Source organism: Pipistrellus kuhlii, unplaced genomic scaffold, assembly GCF_014108245.1.
Source record: "Pipistrellus kuhlii isolate mPipKuh1 unplaced genomic scaffold, mPipKuh1.p scaffold_m20_p_19, whole genome shotgun sequence".
NCBI classification, from domain to species: Eukaryota; Metazoa; Chordata; class Mammalia; order Chiroptera; family Vespertilionidae; genus Pipistrellus; species Pipistrellus kuhlii.
The window spans coordinates 21,604,787-21,623,529 of record NW_023425504.1 but is presented as its reverse complement, the minus strand read 5'-3'; the positions used below and the strand labels follow the sequence as shown (position 1 = coordinate 21,623,529).

The 18,743-nt window shown below is 42.9% G+C and overlaps 1 protein-coding gene across 2 annotated transcripts in view; it reads left to right on the top strand.

Annotated features, from left to right (window-relative positions):
• Positions 1–18,743, top strand: part of SLC25A43 (solute carrier family 25 member 43) — a 35,032-nt gene that overhangs the window by 4,715 nt on the left and 11,574 nt on the right. For both annotated transcript variants that reach the window (XM_036443503.2, XM_036443501.2), the window contains exons 2-3: positions 6,493–6,734; positions 9,892–10,064. In XM_036443503.2, the coding sequence (XP_036299396.1) occupies positions 6,493–6,734; positions 9,892–10,064 (415 nt within the window). The remainder of the gene's footprint in view (positions 1–6,492; positions 6,735–9,891; positions 10,065–18,743) is intronic.

Genomic DNA, 18,743 nt, shown 5'->3' with positions numbered 1-18,743 from the left:
CTTGGCATTTTAATTATGATATATCTTGGTGTGGTCCTCTTTGGATTTCTTTTGTTTGGGGTTCTCTGCACTTCCTGGACTTGTAAGTCTATTTCTTTCACCAGGTAGGGGAAGTTTTCGGTCATTATTTCTTCAAATAGGTTTTCAGTATCTTGCTCTCTTCTTCTTCTGGCATCCCTATAATTCAGATGTTGGTACACTTGAAGTTGTCCCAGAAGCTCCTTACACTATCTTCATATTTTTGGATTCTTTTTTCTTTTTTCTTTTCTAGTTGGGTGTTTTTTGCTTCTTTGTATTTCACATCTTTGGCTTGATTCTTGTGATCCTCTAGTCTGCTATTGGATCTCTGTATATTATTTTTAATTTCAGTCAGTGTATGCTTAACTTCTAGCTGGTCCTTTTTCATATCCTCAAGGGTCTCTCTAAATTTATTGGTGGTTTCTAGAAAATTCTTGAAAAACCTTATAACCATGTTTTTGAACTCTATATCCAGTAGTTTGCTTTCCTCTATTTCTTTCATTTGTGACCTGTTTCTTTGTCTCCGCATTTTGCCTGTTTCCTGAGTTGATAGAGTGGCTTTGTGTGCTAGGTGTCCTATAGGGCCCAGTGGCTCAGTCTCCCCAATTACTTGAGATGGACACTCTTGGTGTACCCCTTTGTGGGCTGTGTGCACAGTCTTATTGTAGTTAAGCCTTGATTGCTGTTGGTATCACTGGGAGGAATTGACCTCCAGGCCAATTGGCTGTGAGGATCAGTTGTGTCTGTGCTGTGAGAACTTCTGTGCTGAAGACACCCTTATGAGGCAAAGACTTGCTTCAGTGGGGCTTTGGTGTTCACTGAGTCTGCCCCCTGAGAGTGTCCCTTATGGATCTGAGGAGTTGTAATCTTGATTGTCCCACTCTGACCATTATGTACACTGGCTCTTGGATCTCCAAGGAGATGCTAATTTAGCTTCTGTCTGAGGCCACACAGCAGGAGCTATGGACAGATCTGTAGGTTTCTCTTCTTTGTCTGGGGTTTGGAGGTGCTCAGATGAGGCCCAGCTGTGAAGCAATGCAAGCTGGTATGAGGCCTTGGGCCTTCTTTTGGATGTTGTGGGTCTCTCTGACTCAGCTTCAGTTTGTTAGATAATTTTAGATTTAAAAGGATCAGGCCGCCGAAACCGGTTTGGCTCAATGGATAGAGCGGCTTGGGGACTGAAGGGTCCCGGGTTCGATTCCAGTCAAGGGCATGTACCTTGGTTGCGGGCACATCTCCAGTAGGGGGTGTGCAAGAGGCAGCTGATCGATGACTCTCTCTCATCGATGTTTCTAACTCGCTATCTCTCTCCCTTCCTCTCTGTACAAAATCAATAAAATATATATATATTTTAATAAATAAATAAATAAAAAAGAAAAGGATCAGGCCATTCATATGCAAAGCCTCTACACACAGCTTGGTGTGTAGAGGGGCAAGGTCTCAGGGCAAAGCAAATAGCAATGGCTTCCCATCAGCCCTGCCCTAAGAGGCCCCTGGGTCTCAGTGTCCCTCAGTAATCGCTGCAAGCACCTCTGAGAGAAAGCCACCCTGGAGTTACGCCCAATGCCAGACAGTCCAGTTTCTCCCTGTATGAGTCTGGGTCCCCAGAGTCTCACTCGGAACTGGAGTTCAGCGTATTGTGGAGCTTGTATCTCCCTCCTGCTTGAAAAAGACAGCCATGTACTCTGTTGCCAGCCCTCTTCGTACGCGGGCCTCTGTACCTCTGCACTTTACTTCCACAGCTCCTCTGAGTGTCAGTGTGCTTTTCTCTTTCCTTCTAGTTGTAGAATTTCCACTCAGTCAGCCTTCCTCTGGTTTTGGATGATGTCCGTTTTGTCTTTTAGTTGTAGTTTTGAAGTGGTTGTGCGAGGCAGCAAGTTCAAGTGTTTACTTATGCCGCCATCTTGGTTTCTCTTGCAAGATTATTTTCTTGGCTGGTGAGAGGTCAATGGGGGATATGGAGGGAAACAAGCAAAATATTATTTTCTTTCTTGAAACTAGAAGGTATTATTTCAGTGAATGGCTAGACATAGGTAGAAAGTAAAGTGGTTGGTTAATCATGGTGCCATCCTTCCTACATAAAGAGGATACTTTTTCTCCATCATTATACTGATTCATATCTACTCTTTCCTGACCATGAATTTGCAAAATAGTTTGCTGGGGGTAATGGTACAGCTTATGATCATGAATTTTAGCAAAACAAACATCCCAAATGTTGAGAATGGAGTGGTTAAGTAACTTGTCCACAAACACAATTAATGACAGAGCTGGAGCTTGAAACCAGGTCTTCTGGTTCCATAGTCCAGGAATTTGCCCACCATTGTGATGCTGAAATGTCTACTTGCTTGGGCTAATGATCAAAAGAGTCCATTCAGGAGAATCTATTAGGAGCTTGGTACTTGTAATAAATAAATAGAACCTAACAGGAAAGATGGCTTTCAAATACATCAAATAGTACACCATCGTCCTTTACACCACAACTGTTCACCTAGCTGTATAAGCATTGGTTTGGGTCCCTTACAGCTCTGAAGTTGTTCATCACCGACACCAACTCCTTATTGTGTAACAACTTCATGAGCTTATGTTTGGCTACTAATCTGTATTAGGTCAAAGTGTTAGAAGTTCTAACTACATATATCCAGGGTGTGTGTAATATTTGTGTGGCTGAAAAGAAGGGGCTACTGCTGTTCACCAGCTTATCCAATCTAATTGGCAAAAACTACTGTGCGTGTGGTGGTGGGAGGAGAACAGCATAAAGGGGAACACTGGTACCCTGACCAATCAGATAAGATCTTAAGATGTGGGGATCAGAATGACATCATTGGCCTTTTAGGGTTGCCTGCCTTGACTCTGTGATTCTAAAGGGAATCAATTAGTGGCCATTGTCTCTGTGTCAGATGGACAAAATTTGAGAAGAAGGGACTTCCTTTCGTTTTGACATTTTAAAAATGTTTTTATTGATTTCAGAGAGGAAGGGAGAGAGAGATAGAAACACCAATAATGAGAGAAAATCATGGATCAGCTGCCTCCTGTATGCTCCCTACTAGAGATCGAGCCTGCAAGTGGGGCATGTGTCCAACTGGGAATCAAACCATGACCTCATGGTTCATAGGTTGATGCTCAACCACTGAGCCACATCGGCCAGGCTGGTTTTTTCTTTTCATTTTATGTATTTGATAGTAAGACATGACTCTATAAGGCAATCTGATATAAGACAGGGTTCTTCTTCCTAGTTCATCAAGTCAACCAAAAGCTTATTTCCTCTCCTGTTACTTTTATCAGTCGTTTTTTCAGCAGGACTGTTGAACTCTCTTGTGATCTTTGCTCAGTGTTAACACAGTGTCTGTCACATTGTAGATATTCAATAAATGGGTAATGGATTAGTTAATGTCATGGAAATGGACAAGTGGGATAGGGAATAAGGATGAGGCAATGAGAATGAATGGTGTTTCCTTTGGCATTTCAAACTCCATCTTCAGATTGTTCCAATTTGCTGTGGTCCACTCCTCCAGTCAAGCATTTTCATTTCCTCAATCTCCCCTTCCCCTTTTAAGGTTCTTCCCCCAACTGAACTGACCAGAGGAGAGAGGAGTAAGAAACAAGGAAGTGTGGCTCAGCTGGTGTGGCCCAATGGTTGAGCATTGTCCCAAGCCCAAAAGGTCACTGGTTTGATTCCTGGTCAGGGCACATGTCCACGTTGTGGGCTCCATCCTCAGTAGAGTGTGTGCAGGAGGCAGCCTGTTGATGTCTCTCTCATCAGTGTTTCTATCTATCTCTCCCTTTCCCTTCTTCTCTCTCAAAAATAAATAAAAACATTTAAACAGAAGAAAAAAGGAAGTGTGCAGGGAGTTAAACTGAGGTAAATGGCACATTGATGGTTGCCAGATTTAGTTGCCTGCATCTTTAAAAGGTTGATTCATATGATTGTTTCAGTGGTGCAGTTAAAGTACATTAACTAGCCGAAACCGGTTTTGCTCAGTGGATAGAGTGTCGGCCTGTGGACCGAAAGGTCCCAGGTTCAATTCTGGTCAGGGGCATGTACGTTGGTTGCGGCCACATCCCCGGTGGGGGGTGTGCAGGAGGCTGCTGGTCAATGTATCTCTCTCATCGATGTTTCTAGCTCTCTATCTCTCTCCCTTCCTCTCTGTGAAAAATCAATAAAAATATTTTTTTTAAAAATAATAAAAAATAAAGTACATTAACAAAATGAAGTAAATATTTTCCTATAGATTGAAGGAGATGTGTTTTGTTTTTGTTTGTTTGTTTTTATCAATGAGTGTTTACTTGGGAGCAAGGAGCCATCCTAGAAGCCCTTAAATAACTGCATCTGAACACCCACTCTTCTTATTTAAGGCCTTGATTTTCTGACAAACTGGAGGAGCAGGAAAGGCACCTCTCCATTGTAAGTTTGAAAGCCAAAGCACTAGGGATGTTCTACAATGTATTATTTTATCCTAGCTCTGTTCATTTTTTTTTAATTTAAACCCACCCTTACTATTTCTCTCTTTCCCTCCCTCCCCACTCTGGCAGAAATCTTTCCCCCCTGATTTTCAAGACCTTTGTTATTTTATCCTATTCAGCAAGATGGAGTGAAATTTATTTGTTCTTGACCAAGAAACATGTGTCATATAAAAATCTCCTTATAACAATTTCTGCTGAGTAGGCCCTCATGCCTGGGAGTATGCTCCTTCCAAAAAAGAGGTACTGTAACAGAATGGCTTTCTATTTTGCATTTGGAAAAACCCACCCAAAACCATTTTTTAATGCATTGTAAAACTGAAGAAAAACACAAAACATAATCTAGCAAACACCCACATCCAGAATTGACATCATGGTAATATAAAAGATACCTCAAATGTTGTGGGTTTTTTTTAATATATTTTATTGATTTTTTTACAGAGAGGAAGGGAGAGAGATAGAGAGCTAGAAACGTTGATGAGAGAGAAACATCGACCAGCTGCCTCCTGCACGCCTCCCCCCCCCCTCCCCCCCCCGGGGATGTGCCCGCAACCAATGTATTGATATATGCCCCTGACCGGAATCGAACCTGAGACCTTTCAGTCTGCAGACCGACGCTCTACCACTGAGCCAAACTGGCTTCAGCTGTTTTTTGGTTTTTTTTTAATAATAGGAAATAAAGTGTTATAGATCAAGCTACAGTCCTCTTCATTCTCTTTCCCAGTCCATCCCCTCTTCCATCTTCCCAAAGATCTCTTTTATAGTTTTTATGTGTATCTATATCTACCCATGAATAATATATGTTTTTGTGGATGTTTTTCTTAATTAAATAAGTCATTGTTGCCCTAGTTGGTTTGGCTCAATGGATAGAGCATCAGTGCTCGCTTTGGCAGCACATATACTAAAATTGGATAGAGCATCAGCCTACAGACTGAAGGGTCCCAGGTTCAATTCCAGTCAAGAGCACATGCCTGGTTTGTGGGCTTGATCCCCAGTAGGAGGTGTGCAGGAGGCAGCCGGTCAATGATTCTCTCATCATTGATGTTTCTATCTCTTCCTCTCCCTTCTCTGAAATCAATAAAAATATATTTAAGAAAAAATAAATAAAATAAAATAAATAGATCATTGTCATAGATTATAAGTCATTCAGCAACTTGCTTTTTCATGCAACTTTATGATGTGTTTATGTTATTACATAGACCTAAGCTCATTCATTTAAACTATGGTGTTCATTGTATGGTGGTTTGACTTTTTCACACTTACTAACAATGATGTGTGTTCATATGTACATGTTCAAGAATTTCTCTAGGATATGCACCTAGAAATGGAATTGCTGGGGTGAAAGTAGGCAGCTTTCCCCCCCCCCCCCTAAATACTACAAAGTGGCCGTACCAATTTTCACTTCCACAAGCAGTGGGTGAGAGGTCCTGTGTCCACTCATCCTCACCATCACTTAATATTATAAGACTTTTTAATCCTTACCAATCTGCTAGGTGAGAGATGGTATTATTGTTTTATTTCCCTGACACTAGGGGGGGTACTTCTCTTATAATTAGGCCAATATATTTTTTAAACTCAATTGCTAGGGATGTTCAAAGTCATCATTTTAAACAATTTCATTTCTTTTAAGTTTCAAAAGAAGCAAAGTAATACATTAGTTTGATATTTACCAAGTACTTCTGCAAATTTACACCCCACAGGCAAGCCAGAGTTGACAGTTATGTGTTTAAAGTGAAATGGGAAGGACTTAGGTTAGCTATAAATAAGAGAGTTGGAAAATAAATAAATAAGAGAGTTGGGCATCTTTTCCCTATAGCTAACTAGAATTAAATAAATATAGTAGATTTAAATGTGTTAGTTATTAATCCTAATTCATTAGTATGGTAAAGCATTTAGCTAAATGAATTAGCACTTTGTAAAGCATTTTCAAATGCTGGAAGATGTGAGAGTAATGTAGAGCACTCTAGCACATTCTAGAGCTGATTCCCTTGGCCTTCATCCTCTGTTTCCTCCCAGGTTTGTCGTACTCTTCATGGATGACCTGGGCCATATTTCCCAGTGGAGTGCCATCATGGCTGGAAGTCTCGCAGGCATGGTTTCCACCATTGTAACATATCCTTCAGACCTCATCAAAACACGCTTAATTGTGCAGAATGTGCTGGAACCATCTTATAGGGGGATCCTCCATGCTTTTTCTACTGTTTATCAACAGGAAGGATTCCTGGCCCTTTATCGAGGAGTTTCCCTTACAGTTTTAGGTAAGATGGAAATGTTCTCCTTGTGTCCAAGGAAAGGCTGCATTCTTTGACATATATGAATAATTGTATGCCTTTGTAACCAGTTAAGTCCATTTTATTGAAGTCAAGGTCATATAAACTTAATCCATAGATGGTCATCTAACTTCATTCTATTCTACAGCTGTATACCCCATTCCTAACTTTGACCTTTTGCACCCCAGAGAAGGGTGGACGGCAGTGCCTGGAGGTGCCTCTGCACAAACTGATAGGAAGACAATCCCACACATTCCTCATCCAACTATGGGAAGGAGTCTCAGTGTGCATACATGCAAATATGAGCACAACCATGGTAGCAGTTGTAGCTTCTGTGGTCTTTGGAGCTTGTGCCAGGACTACACACACACACAGGTCACCGGGACCCCCATTGGCCAAAACAGCAGACTTTTGCTCTTTGTCTGATCTTTTTTGCAACATTTGGTAAGATTGATTACCCCTTCTTCTGGAAACTTGGCTTCTAGGACCCACTGTCTCCTGGATAGCTTTCTTGTCTGACTCAACGGCTCATCTGACACTGCTATCCCCCTACATTACACTATTCCCCCAGCTCCTTCCTTAACTTTTCCTTTACCCTCCATACCCCCTTAGGTGGCCTCATGTAGGCTAGTGGCTTGAACAAGTATCATTACACTCCAATGACCCCTAACATAATCTCCATAGTAACATTTATTGGTGCTTACTATGTGCCAGGCAGTGTGTTAAATGCTTTGCATACAGATTCTCATTTAAGCCTCATTTTACAACAGATGAGGAAATAGATTCTTAGGGAAGCTAAGTTACCTGCCATGGTCACATGGGTAGAAAGTGAAGGAACTTAGCAATATAATCCAGAGCCCTCTCTCTTAACCACTGTCTGCTACCAATTCCCAGTGGCAGAATGAATACCTGCTATTGGACACCTCACTTGATGCTCCCTTAGTCTCACACCTGCTCTCCTTCTGTGTTCTCTAATGAATAAGACCTTTCTTTCACCCAGTGGCCTGAGACAGAAGAAACCTAGATTCATTTCAACTCTACTACTCACTCCACTCTTACCTTAGTCACCAAGTATTTTCAAAATGACCTCTTTGAACTCTCAAGTCTATCCCCCTTCTCCATCTCTATCTCCTCTGCCCTAGGTCGCACTCTCATCACCATCTTTCTCTTAGACACAAGAAGCACCTCTTACCTGCTCCCAGTCTTGGTTCTCTCCCACCCCAGTTTGCCCTGTGCACTGCAGCCAGGGTGTGGTGATCTCTCTAAATGCAAAATGATCATTTCACCACCCTCCCTTCTCTGCCCTCCTCAAAAGTCTTCACTGCCTCCTGAACTACAGTGGAAAACCCCAATTCTTTATAGCCTACCAGATCCTTCAGAACAGCTCATCTAACCTCTCCTGTCACACCTCCACTTGCACTGATGTTCCATCCATACAGAAATACTTGCATTTCCTGGGAACATTTCTCCCTTTGTACATGTTGTTCCCTCTGCCTAGACTGCCTGTCTATGTCTGATGAACCCCTATTAGTTCCTCAAAACCCAGTTGAGAAGTTCTCTCTTCTGTGAAGTCCTTCTTGATTCCCCCAGGCAAAATTAACTCCTCTCCTGGTGTACTTAAAGCGCTTTGTACAGCCCTCCCCACTCCAGCCCCGCCCCTATGAGCTGTCTCACCACTAGATGGTGAGCTGCTCCAGGAATTAGCCTACTTACTCTTTGTATTCCTGCACCTGGCCTAGGTCCCCGAACACAAGTTTCACACGTGTTTTCCAAATGAAAGTAAATAAATGGGGCGTGGGTACATCTTTTTGAAAAAAAAATTTTTTTAATCCTCATTTTTATATGTTTATTGCATTTTGGAGAGGGAGGGAGGGAAGAAGGGAGAGAGAAAGAGAGAGATGAGATGAGAGAGAAACATTGATTGGTTGCCTCCAGTTCATGCCCTGACTGGGGATTGAACCCACAACCTAGGTATGTGCCCTAATGAGAATCAAACCAGTGATCTTTGGTGTATGGATGATGCTCCCAGCCAAGGCTGATACATCATTGTAAATGTGTTTATTACATAAAAGTATTATATTATTTTAAGGACAATCAACCCCACTGTATTATTCTCTCTTTTAAATCCCTTTTTGAGGAAGAAATTTAGTCACTCTGTAAAATTAAGATAGTTCCCAAAGTTTCTGGAAGTTTGTGAAAGTGCCATCTACTGTACTCCTTGCTCACCATATTTTCCTAGCAAGGTGAGGATGCCATACAGCGCAGGGTGCCCCTGAACCCTGACATGGCCACATCATTTCCAAAGGCAAGGTCAAATAACCTCCCTCTTTCCAGTTTTCACAGAATGTTTCCTTCTCAGCTAGAGACCACTCCCTCCTACCTTCCAAAAGTTGACTAAGGACAATCACTAACTTTTTCTGATGAAAGTGATTTTCTTCAAACATTTTATTTTTTACCATTTCAAACACCCAGAAATGTTAAAAGAATTAGAAATACACATATTAAAAATACACCATCTACGTGCTACAACTAACGTTTTGCTTTATTACATATTGGTCCATCTATCCATCCTTCTAGCCATTCATCAGTTCATCTTATATATTTTTGATGATTTGCATGTAAGTTGCAAACATAAGATGCACTTCACCCCTCAACCCTTTGATATGTGTATCATAAACTAGATTAGACTTCAGTACTTGTCAATTTTTTTTAAATTTGTTTTTATTGATTTTTAGAGAGAGGAAGGGAGAGGGATAGAGACATCCATTGGCTGCTCCCTGCATTCCCTCCACTGGGGATCAAGCCCACAACCCAAGCACGTATCCTGGTTTCATAGGTTGATGCTCAACCACTGAGCACCACCAGCTGGGCTGTTTATTACTTTTTAAAGTAAAATTTATATACAGTAAAGTGTGCAAACCTTTTGTGAACCATGTGATGCATTTTGACAAATGACACAATCCCTATCAAAATAGAGCACATTATCATCACCCAAGAAAGTTTCTTCCCGCTCTTTCTGTTGGGTTGGTCTTAAGAAGCCCAGGGAGGGTCCTGTTTACTTGCTCCTGATTCCCCACAGGGATTTGTGTTCCCAAACTTGTGTTTGCCTAGACCTCAGCCGCCTCTTCCTGGCCTTGTCTTGCAGGTGCTCTCCCTTTCTCTGCTGGTTCTCTTCTAGTTTACATGAATCTGGAAAAAATTTGGAATGGACCCCGCGATCGCTTCTCTCTCCTCCAGAACTTTGCCAACATCTGCCTAGCTGCTGCGGTTACCCAGACGCTCTCCTTTCCATGTGATACAGTGAAGAGGAAGATGCAGGTGAGGAGTGATGGTGGAGCAGGGCAGTGGGGAGATTCCTTGAAGTGTTGGTGGGTTGGTAACAATAGCAGAGAACACTGACCCTGAGCAATGCCAGGTTTCCAAGGGGATCATGACTATTCACACAAATACTACGCAAACCCCCACTCCGGGCATTTCTGCTGCTAACATCAGGGCTGTTGGCTCCAGCCCAAGCTACTATTTCATTCACATACTCTGATTTTTTAGGACTTTTTAGCCCTTCCAGATGAGGCCCACTTTTCTTTCCTCTCTTTCCCATAGTTGCCACCAAAGCATAGTTGACATCAAAGCAGCCTCCTAGCTCCCTCTCCCAGGGCCTCCACAGTGAGAGGAGGGCACTCTTACTTTCATAGCCACCCCTTACCTCAGTGAAACAAACCGGAAAGAACCAGAATAAGCCAGGAGCTATTCGAGAACCAAGCTCCAATAGTCCTTTACTCCTTTGCTAAGGACGTAACTACATTTGAAATGGGCCAGTGTCTTAGTGGGAGTTGCCCTGCGTTTTCCTAACTGTTGCCTGGGAAACACATTTTCTCTATTGACTACAGAGGCAAAAGCATGGTGGTATCCAGAGTCCCACAGTGAGTAACTGGCTTAGCCTAGAATCAGTCAATTTTTACAAAAAAAAAAAAAAAAAAATCAGCGGGCCAAGTAAAGTTGGGGGTTACAAGCAAGTCTAAGGATGGGCTCAGAATCAACAACTCTGAGGTTTTGTATCTGCCTTTAATTCAACTCCAGTTCACAGGCTTTCCTGCTTTCTGACCTCTTCTGGGCAAATCTTTTTTTTTTTTTTTAAGTCCTCAATTCCCACAGAGAATAAAGTTCCAGGGGGTAGGAAGGTTACTCTTCATCACTGATTTCTTTTTATTTCTTTGTTGTTGTTGTTAATCCTCACCTAAGGATATTTTTCTAGTGAGTTTTTGTTTGGTTGGTTTTTGTTTTTGTTTTTGTTTTTAGGGAGAGTGAAAGAGAGAGGGAAGGACAGAGAGAAACATCGATGTGAGAGAAACATATTGATTAGTCAAGGGCACGTATCTTGGTTGCAGGCACCTGCCCAGCCCAGGCCCTGGTCAGGGCTCATGCAGGAGGCAACCAAACAATGTGTTTCTCTCCCATCGATATTTCTCTGTCTTTCCCCCTCTCTCTCACTTTCTCTAAAAATCAGCCAGGACCGGTTTAGCTCAATGGATAGAGCGTCGGCTTGGGGACTGAAGGGACCTGGGTTCGATTCCGGTCAAGGGTATGTACCTTGGTTGCGGGCATATCCCCAGTAGGGGGTGTGCAAGAGGCAACTGATCGATGACTCTCTCTCATCGATGTTTCTATCTCTCTCTCTTCCTCTCTGTACAAAATCAATAAAATATATTTTTAAAAATCAATGGAAAAATATCTTCAAGTGAGGATTAAAAGAAGAAAAACACACAAAGATATATAAAAGAAATTTTAGGGTTGTGGTCAAAGTGTTATTTAATAGGGGTTAATAAATATAATAATACCTTGTCTACTCTACTTTAGAAAAAACGAATCCCCAAAATAGAACCAGAAAGTGGTTCTCAACCTTTCTAATGCCACTCGACCCTTTAATACAGTTTCCTCATGTTGTGGTGACCCCCAACCATAAAGTTATTTTTGTTGCTACTTCATACCTGTAATTTTGCTACTGTTAATGAATAGTAATGTAAATATCTGTGTTTTCCGATGGTCTTGGGCGACCCTGCTAACGGTTCTCAAAATGTAGAGCCTAAGACCATCGGAAAACACAGATATTTACATTACAATTCATATAGTAGCAAAATTACAGTTATGAAGTAGCAACGAAAATAATTTTATGGTTGGGGGTCACCACAACATGAGGAACTGTAGTAAAGGGTCAACTGCATTAGAAAGGTTGAGAACCACTGAACCAGATGCTTTTTTAAATGTAAACATGCATTGCTTTCTCTGGCCAAAAGATGTCGCTGCAGTAAATGCAGGGTATTTGAGCACTATCTGAGGGTATTAGAGCCATGGATCTAGTGATCTCTGTCCACTAACAACCTCTTAATCCCTGCTCGAAATACACCTTCAGTTTGGAAGATAAGACTCTAGAAACAACAAACTCTACATTCTGCTGGAGTTGTTTTTTCCTGCAAAGCATACAATCCAAATTCTCCAAAAAAAGAGAACTTTTATGGTCTCCTAGGGCCAGCAGAATTTCTAAGGAAGAAGCTTTGCAGGGCAGCCAGGCTGCTCTTACCTGAGCACGTTTAGTGAGAACATTTGCATTCCATCGGCTTTCCTTGCTGCACTGCCTGGAGGAAGCAAATCCATGTCAGGTGTCCGTTACATAACCTGTTGGCCAGGGAATTTGGTCAACCCCGACACTGACTGGCCCCTTTGTTTGAATGGCTCCTCCTAATATAGTTTTACACACCTGCCTGTTTAATGCCGCATCAAATTGGAATTCTCTTGAACATTAATGACAATAATCAGAAGTCTTGTTTAATCAGCTGAGCTCTTCCTTCACTGTGCTTACACTTATTTTATTCCTTTTTCTTTTTCTTGCCCTGGCTCCTGGCTGACATGCTAGAGAATGGAGAGGTAAATAAATTGTGCATGTGCATGTTTTGATGGCATGGTTTCTGGTGGGAAGGGGGGTGGGTCAGCCCTCTGTGCCCCCCACCTGGTGCGCTTTCACGTACCCTAAAAGCACCCTGCCTGAAATCTCATGGCCACACTTCAGTGCATTTTACTTCCAGCTCTTCCAGGTATGGCCTGGCCTTTTCATCTTTAAACTCCCATACCTGGCTCAGAGCCTGGGCCTGAAGAGGTCGGCAACACTTAGTGTATTGAGAGAGTAAAGGGTAAAATATTGATGGGAATTAATTTATCTGGCTAATCTGTAGACTCCTAATAAGGACCTGGAATTCCTGAGCAAATGGTTCTCTGGACAGGCACATGCAGAGGAGAGAGGGAGACAGACTGCCCTGAAAATCTAGGGAGCAGCTAAGAACATGGGATCTCCTTGAGAGGATCAGGAGGGAGGCACCAGGCACGAGCTTGGTCCCCCCACAACTGTGCCTACAACACCCCCCCCCCTCCGTTGCCTGTATTAGGTGACTCCGTTTCATCAAATATAAAACTGAATGTCAGCCTGTTGCTTTACACCCAAGGGGACTTTGGCCCCATCAAGCTCACAAGGTAAGCAGGATTGGGCCAGGTCAGCATTTGAACTGAAAGCGCATACGATGAAGGACAAAGGTAGTCTCTGAGTGGCACAGCTGACCGAGCAGAATACACACAATACCTGAGTGAAGGTAGGCCCTGGCCTGTTCAAACAGAGATGCTGAGCCTGCCCCAGATGCTTAATGCCTCGGGCTGTCTTTGGTCAACTGAACACTATTGCTTTGCCAGGCCCTCCCAGAGCGCCCCTTCCCCACATGTGGTTTCTCATGCTCAAATCCACATCTTCATCCCTGCTCCCACATTGCTGGGCATCACTATTTGGCTACCACCTCTCCACTGGCACCTCTAACTGAATATATATCAAACTAACTTCCCTTCCTATGAAAATGTCTTCCCAGAGTTTTCCATTTCAATGCAATCATTCCCCATTACCTAGGCTGGAAATCCACAAGTTATCTTTGAGCTGCTTCTTCCCCAACCCCCAATCAACCTTGAGGTCAGTTGGTTCTTCATTCCCAACACTCCCAATGCCCCCACGAAAATCTGGGGACTTATCAGTTCATACCAGGCTATTGCAGTAATCCTCTAATTGGCCTCCAGGGTTGATTCTAAAAAAGATCCCGGAGCAATAATGTACCAGGCACTGTGATAAGATCTTTATGCTCAGTATCTTATTTCATCATTACAACAACCCTATAGGGTGTGTACTGTTCCTCTCAAGCCCATTTTACAGATGATAAAACCAAGGCAGTGGGAGCTTCTGTAGCCTGCCGGAGTTCACCTACCCAGTCACTGAGCTGAAATTTAAGACCAGATAGTGTGCTTCCAGGGCCAATAGTAATTTCAGTCCCTGCAAGCCAGTCCATAGCTTCTTCCAGACTAATTTTCTTAAGATCTGCCTGTGTTTTGTCCTTCTTTTTTGCCCCTAGAGAACAAAGACTGAGTTCCTGGGCCTGGCATGCTGCCCTTACCAATTGTGCCACCCTCATGGCACGGAGGCCCTCTATATGAGGAGTTGCAAAATCAAACGTTAATAAGAACTTGGAAGTAACATGAAAAAAGAGAAAATAAGGAAACCTAAATAGCATACACTTGCCCCCTAAAGAATAAGCTATCAAGTGTGTTCTGAGCCATCAGGCTTTTGGCTTGTAAAAGCATTCCGGAGAGCTAAGAGAGCTCAAGACACTGTGCTCACAAAATGTGATTAGCATCTAAATGTGAACAGCAGGAAGGAATGAAGTGAGCCAGCGGTGGCGGTGGCAAGCTCTCCTTCTCCAAAGCACGAATGCCATTTAGAAAAGTGCCTGAAATCCATATTTTTATATAAAATCTCCCAATTGCCTAATGTTGGCAAATAAAATTGGGAAAATTCTGCCTGGGTTAAATAAAGCACCCCTTTCAATAACCTCTGCTCTTTTCAGACCTCCAATTCAATCAAAATTATCTCAGTCCACCTTCCCCAACCCCCTAAAGAATAAGTGTATTTCCCATTTCAGGCACCTCTGGCTCCATCTCCTTAAAGGCTCAACTAAGGTTTGCCTCAGTGGTTGCTGTCTCTTCTGACTTAAAATAGCACACATGTGTTGCTTTTGTTTGACAGATGAGTTGGCTTTTCATCCCCAGTCAGCTACCCCGTCCTGATGGATAAAGGCGGGGGTTTTGCCTTTGCAGAGTGGCAATGGGGGTGTGCCAGACCACTGCAGAGGGCATTGTGAAGCAGGAAAAGCCAGTTAACTAACAATGTGCTCTAGCAATAAAATTGAAGACGCTGCATTTTCACTGTCATTCCCCACCCTACCCCCAAGGGCACTGTTATTTTGTGGGAGTTTTGTGGGTGAATAACCCCTTTTAAATGATGCTACTAGCCTTGTGTGCCCTTTGACCCAGCCAACTGAATTTTCAAAGCACTTTGTACATGCCTCCACTGCTCCCATTTCTACATCATTACTCTGTTTCTCCACCCTGTCAAAGCCACGCCTTGAGGTCTTCTCTCACCTCCTGCAGCAGGAGTCTCCTCCTGAATGCACATAGCATACTCTCACTGTAGCTCTCTCAGGCCCATGAAACATGCTTCGTTGTGTTATGATCTTCTATGTCACTATTCCCTCCACAGCTCTTTGCCTTTGGGAAGCATGTCTTACACATTTGTATATCCTCACAGTATGTTGCCTCTTGTAGCAGGCACTTGATACTTGTTTAAAAATGAATGGAGCTCAGGGCCGGCTTATGGGATGTCACTGTGAGTACAGAATCGAACCTTAGCTGCTGCTGAGTGAACTCCAAGTCTGTGTGCTTGTCCCTACCCCTGAGGAAGGTAAGAACAGCCTGCTCTAAGGAAGCCTCTGCTAGTCCCCTGCCTATAATCCTCGCTCTGATAATGCACTATCTTCCATCTCCTACCTTAGCTTTCTCGTTCTGTTTATCTCAGCCCAAACAGCTATTAGCATTTGAAGATAGGCAAATTGTTGAAAGGACCCAGAGAAAAATCATGAAACCATTTGGATATGCACCTCTTCTTCAATGCAACCTCCCACCACTTTGTATGGTGCCTAGAAGTGCTTGACAAATCCTAGCATCTTAGAATTTGTATTTGTTAGTTTCTTGATTTCAGTAATTGTGACCTGATGTAAACGAATGTGTCTAAATCTGTGCTTTCCTTGGTGGGGTGCTTTTGTCAGGGGTAAGGACAGGGACAAAATATGTCAGGAGGAGGTAATGAAAGGAGAGTGTTCCCTAGGATTCAAAAATTATAATAACGTACCTGCCATTTATTGGTCATTTAATATGACAAGGCAGATTATTATCCCATTCCACCCTCTTTATAGACCCTATAAAATAAGTAAGTATTGTTATGATTCCTATTTTCTAGATGAGGAAATGAGGCACAGAGAAGGTAAGTAACTTGCCTAATAGTCACATAGCTAGCAAGTGGTGGAGCTGGGATTGAATTCAGTTGTCTCCTTCTTCAGGCCTGTGCTTCATCCACCGGAAGAAATACAAGGATTTGTTCCTAGATCCTAAGTAATCAGTTCATTTTATTTTCCAGTTATTTTGCCTGAGGCTTGGGAGTAGTGAAAGAGGGAGAAGAAAACCTGACCTTGAGAATTAGGAGCTCACAGTGTGGGGCAGAAAAATAGTTTTATTTCTACTCTTCTAAGTTCTGGCTGGACTAATAATCAAATCAACATGAGACAGATTCACAGGAGAAAATGTATTACATATGTACATACAGGGGTTCCCTCAGAATGTGAGACCTGAGGACAGCTGGGCAGTTGAGGTTCATGTGCCATTTTGGACTAAGGAGAGGGGAGTAGGGGTCTGGAACTTCAAAAGAAAAGTAGGCAATTCATAAGGAGATAAGAAGGAGCAAATGTGGAGAAAAATTGTTTCTTGGCCACCCAGAAACAATGGGACGCACATATAGGAGTCTAACAGACTGCCACATTTAGTTCCTATTATGATGCTAAGGCGATAATCCCTTTCTTTAAGCAGATTTTTCTATCTGAATTCCTTTAGGCAGATTAGGGGGAGGGTCAAAGGTACTTTCTGAGTCCTTTGTTTTTTAATAACCAGCTTAAAATAATTAATATCCCAAGAAGCATATTTTGGGGTGGCAAACTCTGCTTCCCCTCACAGTTGCAAAAGCAGTTGGAAAAAAACACCACAAAATAGTGTGTAATCTCAAAAACAGGCAAGAGCCCAGCTTTGGTCAGCTCCTTGCTGTCATTTTACTTTGGGGTCTGGCCCCTTTGGGGACTGACTTCTGCCTAAGTCAGAGGCCAGTGGCATTGCCTTGGCAGTCTGAGAGAAAAAAGTCACATTTCAGTGCCAGGTAGAAGTCTAGGTGTTCCTTAGGCTGGTTGGCTTTGTTTGAGCATCATGGTTAAAATATGGGGAAAGGAAAATGCTCCCTTTTGGGGTTTTTTCAAAAGATATAGAATGCCCTAAATACAGTAGGGATGGCAGTTGTTGACCATGAAAACAAGACTGTGCCTAGAAGGCAAGGCAGGAAATGCAGGGAGGAACCTTCATTCCACTCTTTGTCAAATCACTCTGCCCTTTTCTCCTGACCTGGGCTGGCCTACTCCTTTGAAGAGATAAAATCTGGGAATCAAAATGTCCTAAGCAGACTTCTTTCAGCCCCAGCAAAAAAGTAATAGCAGCTAAGATGGGAGCTTACCCCTCTCTCCACTTCCAGCCCACCTCAAAATGGGGATGAAGAGAGAGATCAGGGAAAGGGAAACAAAGGTGCCAGAAAAGGCCTGCTTGTCAGCTGAGAAAGACCCACAACTGTGAGCAGTCATCTGCAGCTGCTGTCAGAAGATGCCTAGAGCTTTCAAACCCCTCCCCTGCTGGCCTCAAGCCACTTCTAGAAATGGGATGGAGGGTACCTTGTCAGCAGGCCACGCTGATGAAGCTGCCTACACCCACTTTTCAGGACATCCTTTAACTTCTCATTTGTACTTTATTTTTTTTTTAAAGTTCTTCATTGATTATGGTGTCACATAATTGTCCTCATCCCCCTATTCCCATCCAAAACCCCTCCCCATGTATGCCCGCCCGCTGTTGTCCATGACCTCTGGTTAGGCTTATATGCATGCACACAGTCCTTGGGCTGATATCTCCCCTTTATTTTTTTATTTTTTTTAAATATATTTTATTGATTTTTACAGAGAGGAAGGAAGAGAGACAGAGAGCTAGAAATGTCAATGAGAGAGAAACATCGACCAGCTGCCTCTTGCACACCCCCTAACAGGGATGTGCCCGCAACCAACGTACATGCCCCTGACCGGAATCGAACCCGGGGCCTTTCAGTCTGCAGACCTACGCTCTACCACTGAGCCAAACCGGTTTCAGCTATTTTTTATTGTTGACAGGATTGCAAATGTCTCCCTTTTTCCCCCCTCCACCCAGCCTCTGCCCCACTCCAGACCTCCACTACTCTATTGTCTGTGTCCATACATATGTATATTGGTTATGGTTTAAAGGTTTAATCAGTAGAGTATTTTCATGGTCCGGAGTGTGGACTTTGGACGCCAACTCTGCCCTTACTCCTGCATGGACGTGGGTAAGCCAGGAACCCTCTCTGAGCCTCATCTTCCTCACCACGGGGAAAAGCAGAGTTCCTAGCTCATGTACCGAGAAAGGACATTGAATTTGGTTAATGCAGATACAGAGCCAGGCACATGATATTTATTCATGAATAAATATTCAATAAAGCCGAGGTGCTGTTTCTATTGTTCTTAAAGCATCTCTTCAGAATCTATGCATGGCATTGAAGGCCTGATTAGAATGATAAAAGCTGGCCCAGATGTGTTTCTATGTTCCCCATAATTGCTATGAATACACAAACGAGTTAACATCACAAAACCTCAAAAGACCTTCAACTCTGTAGATAACAATGAGCAGGGATAGTAGGAGAGTTATTCATTTGTTGAGTTCCTTTAACAGGCATTTACCTAGAGATCACCATGTACAAGTAATGCACCTATC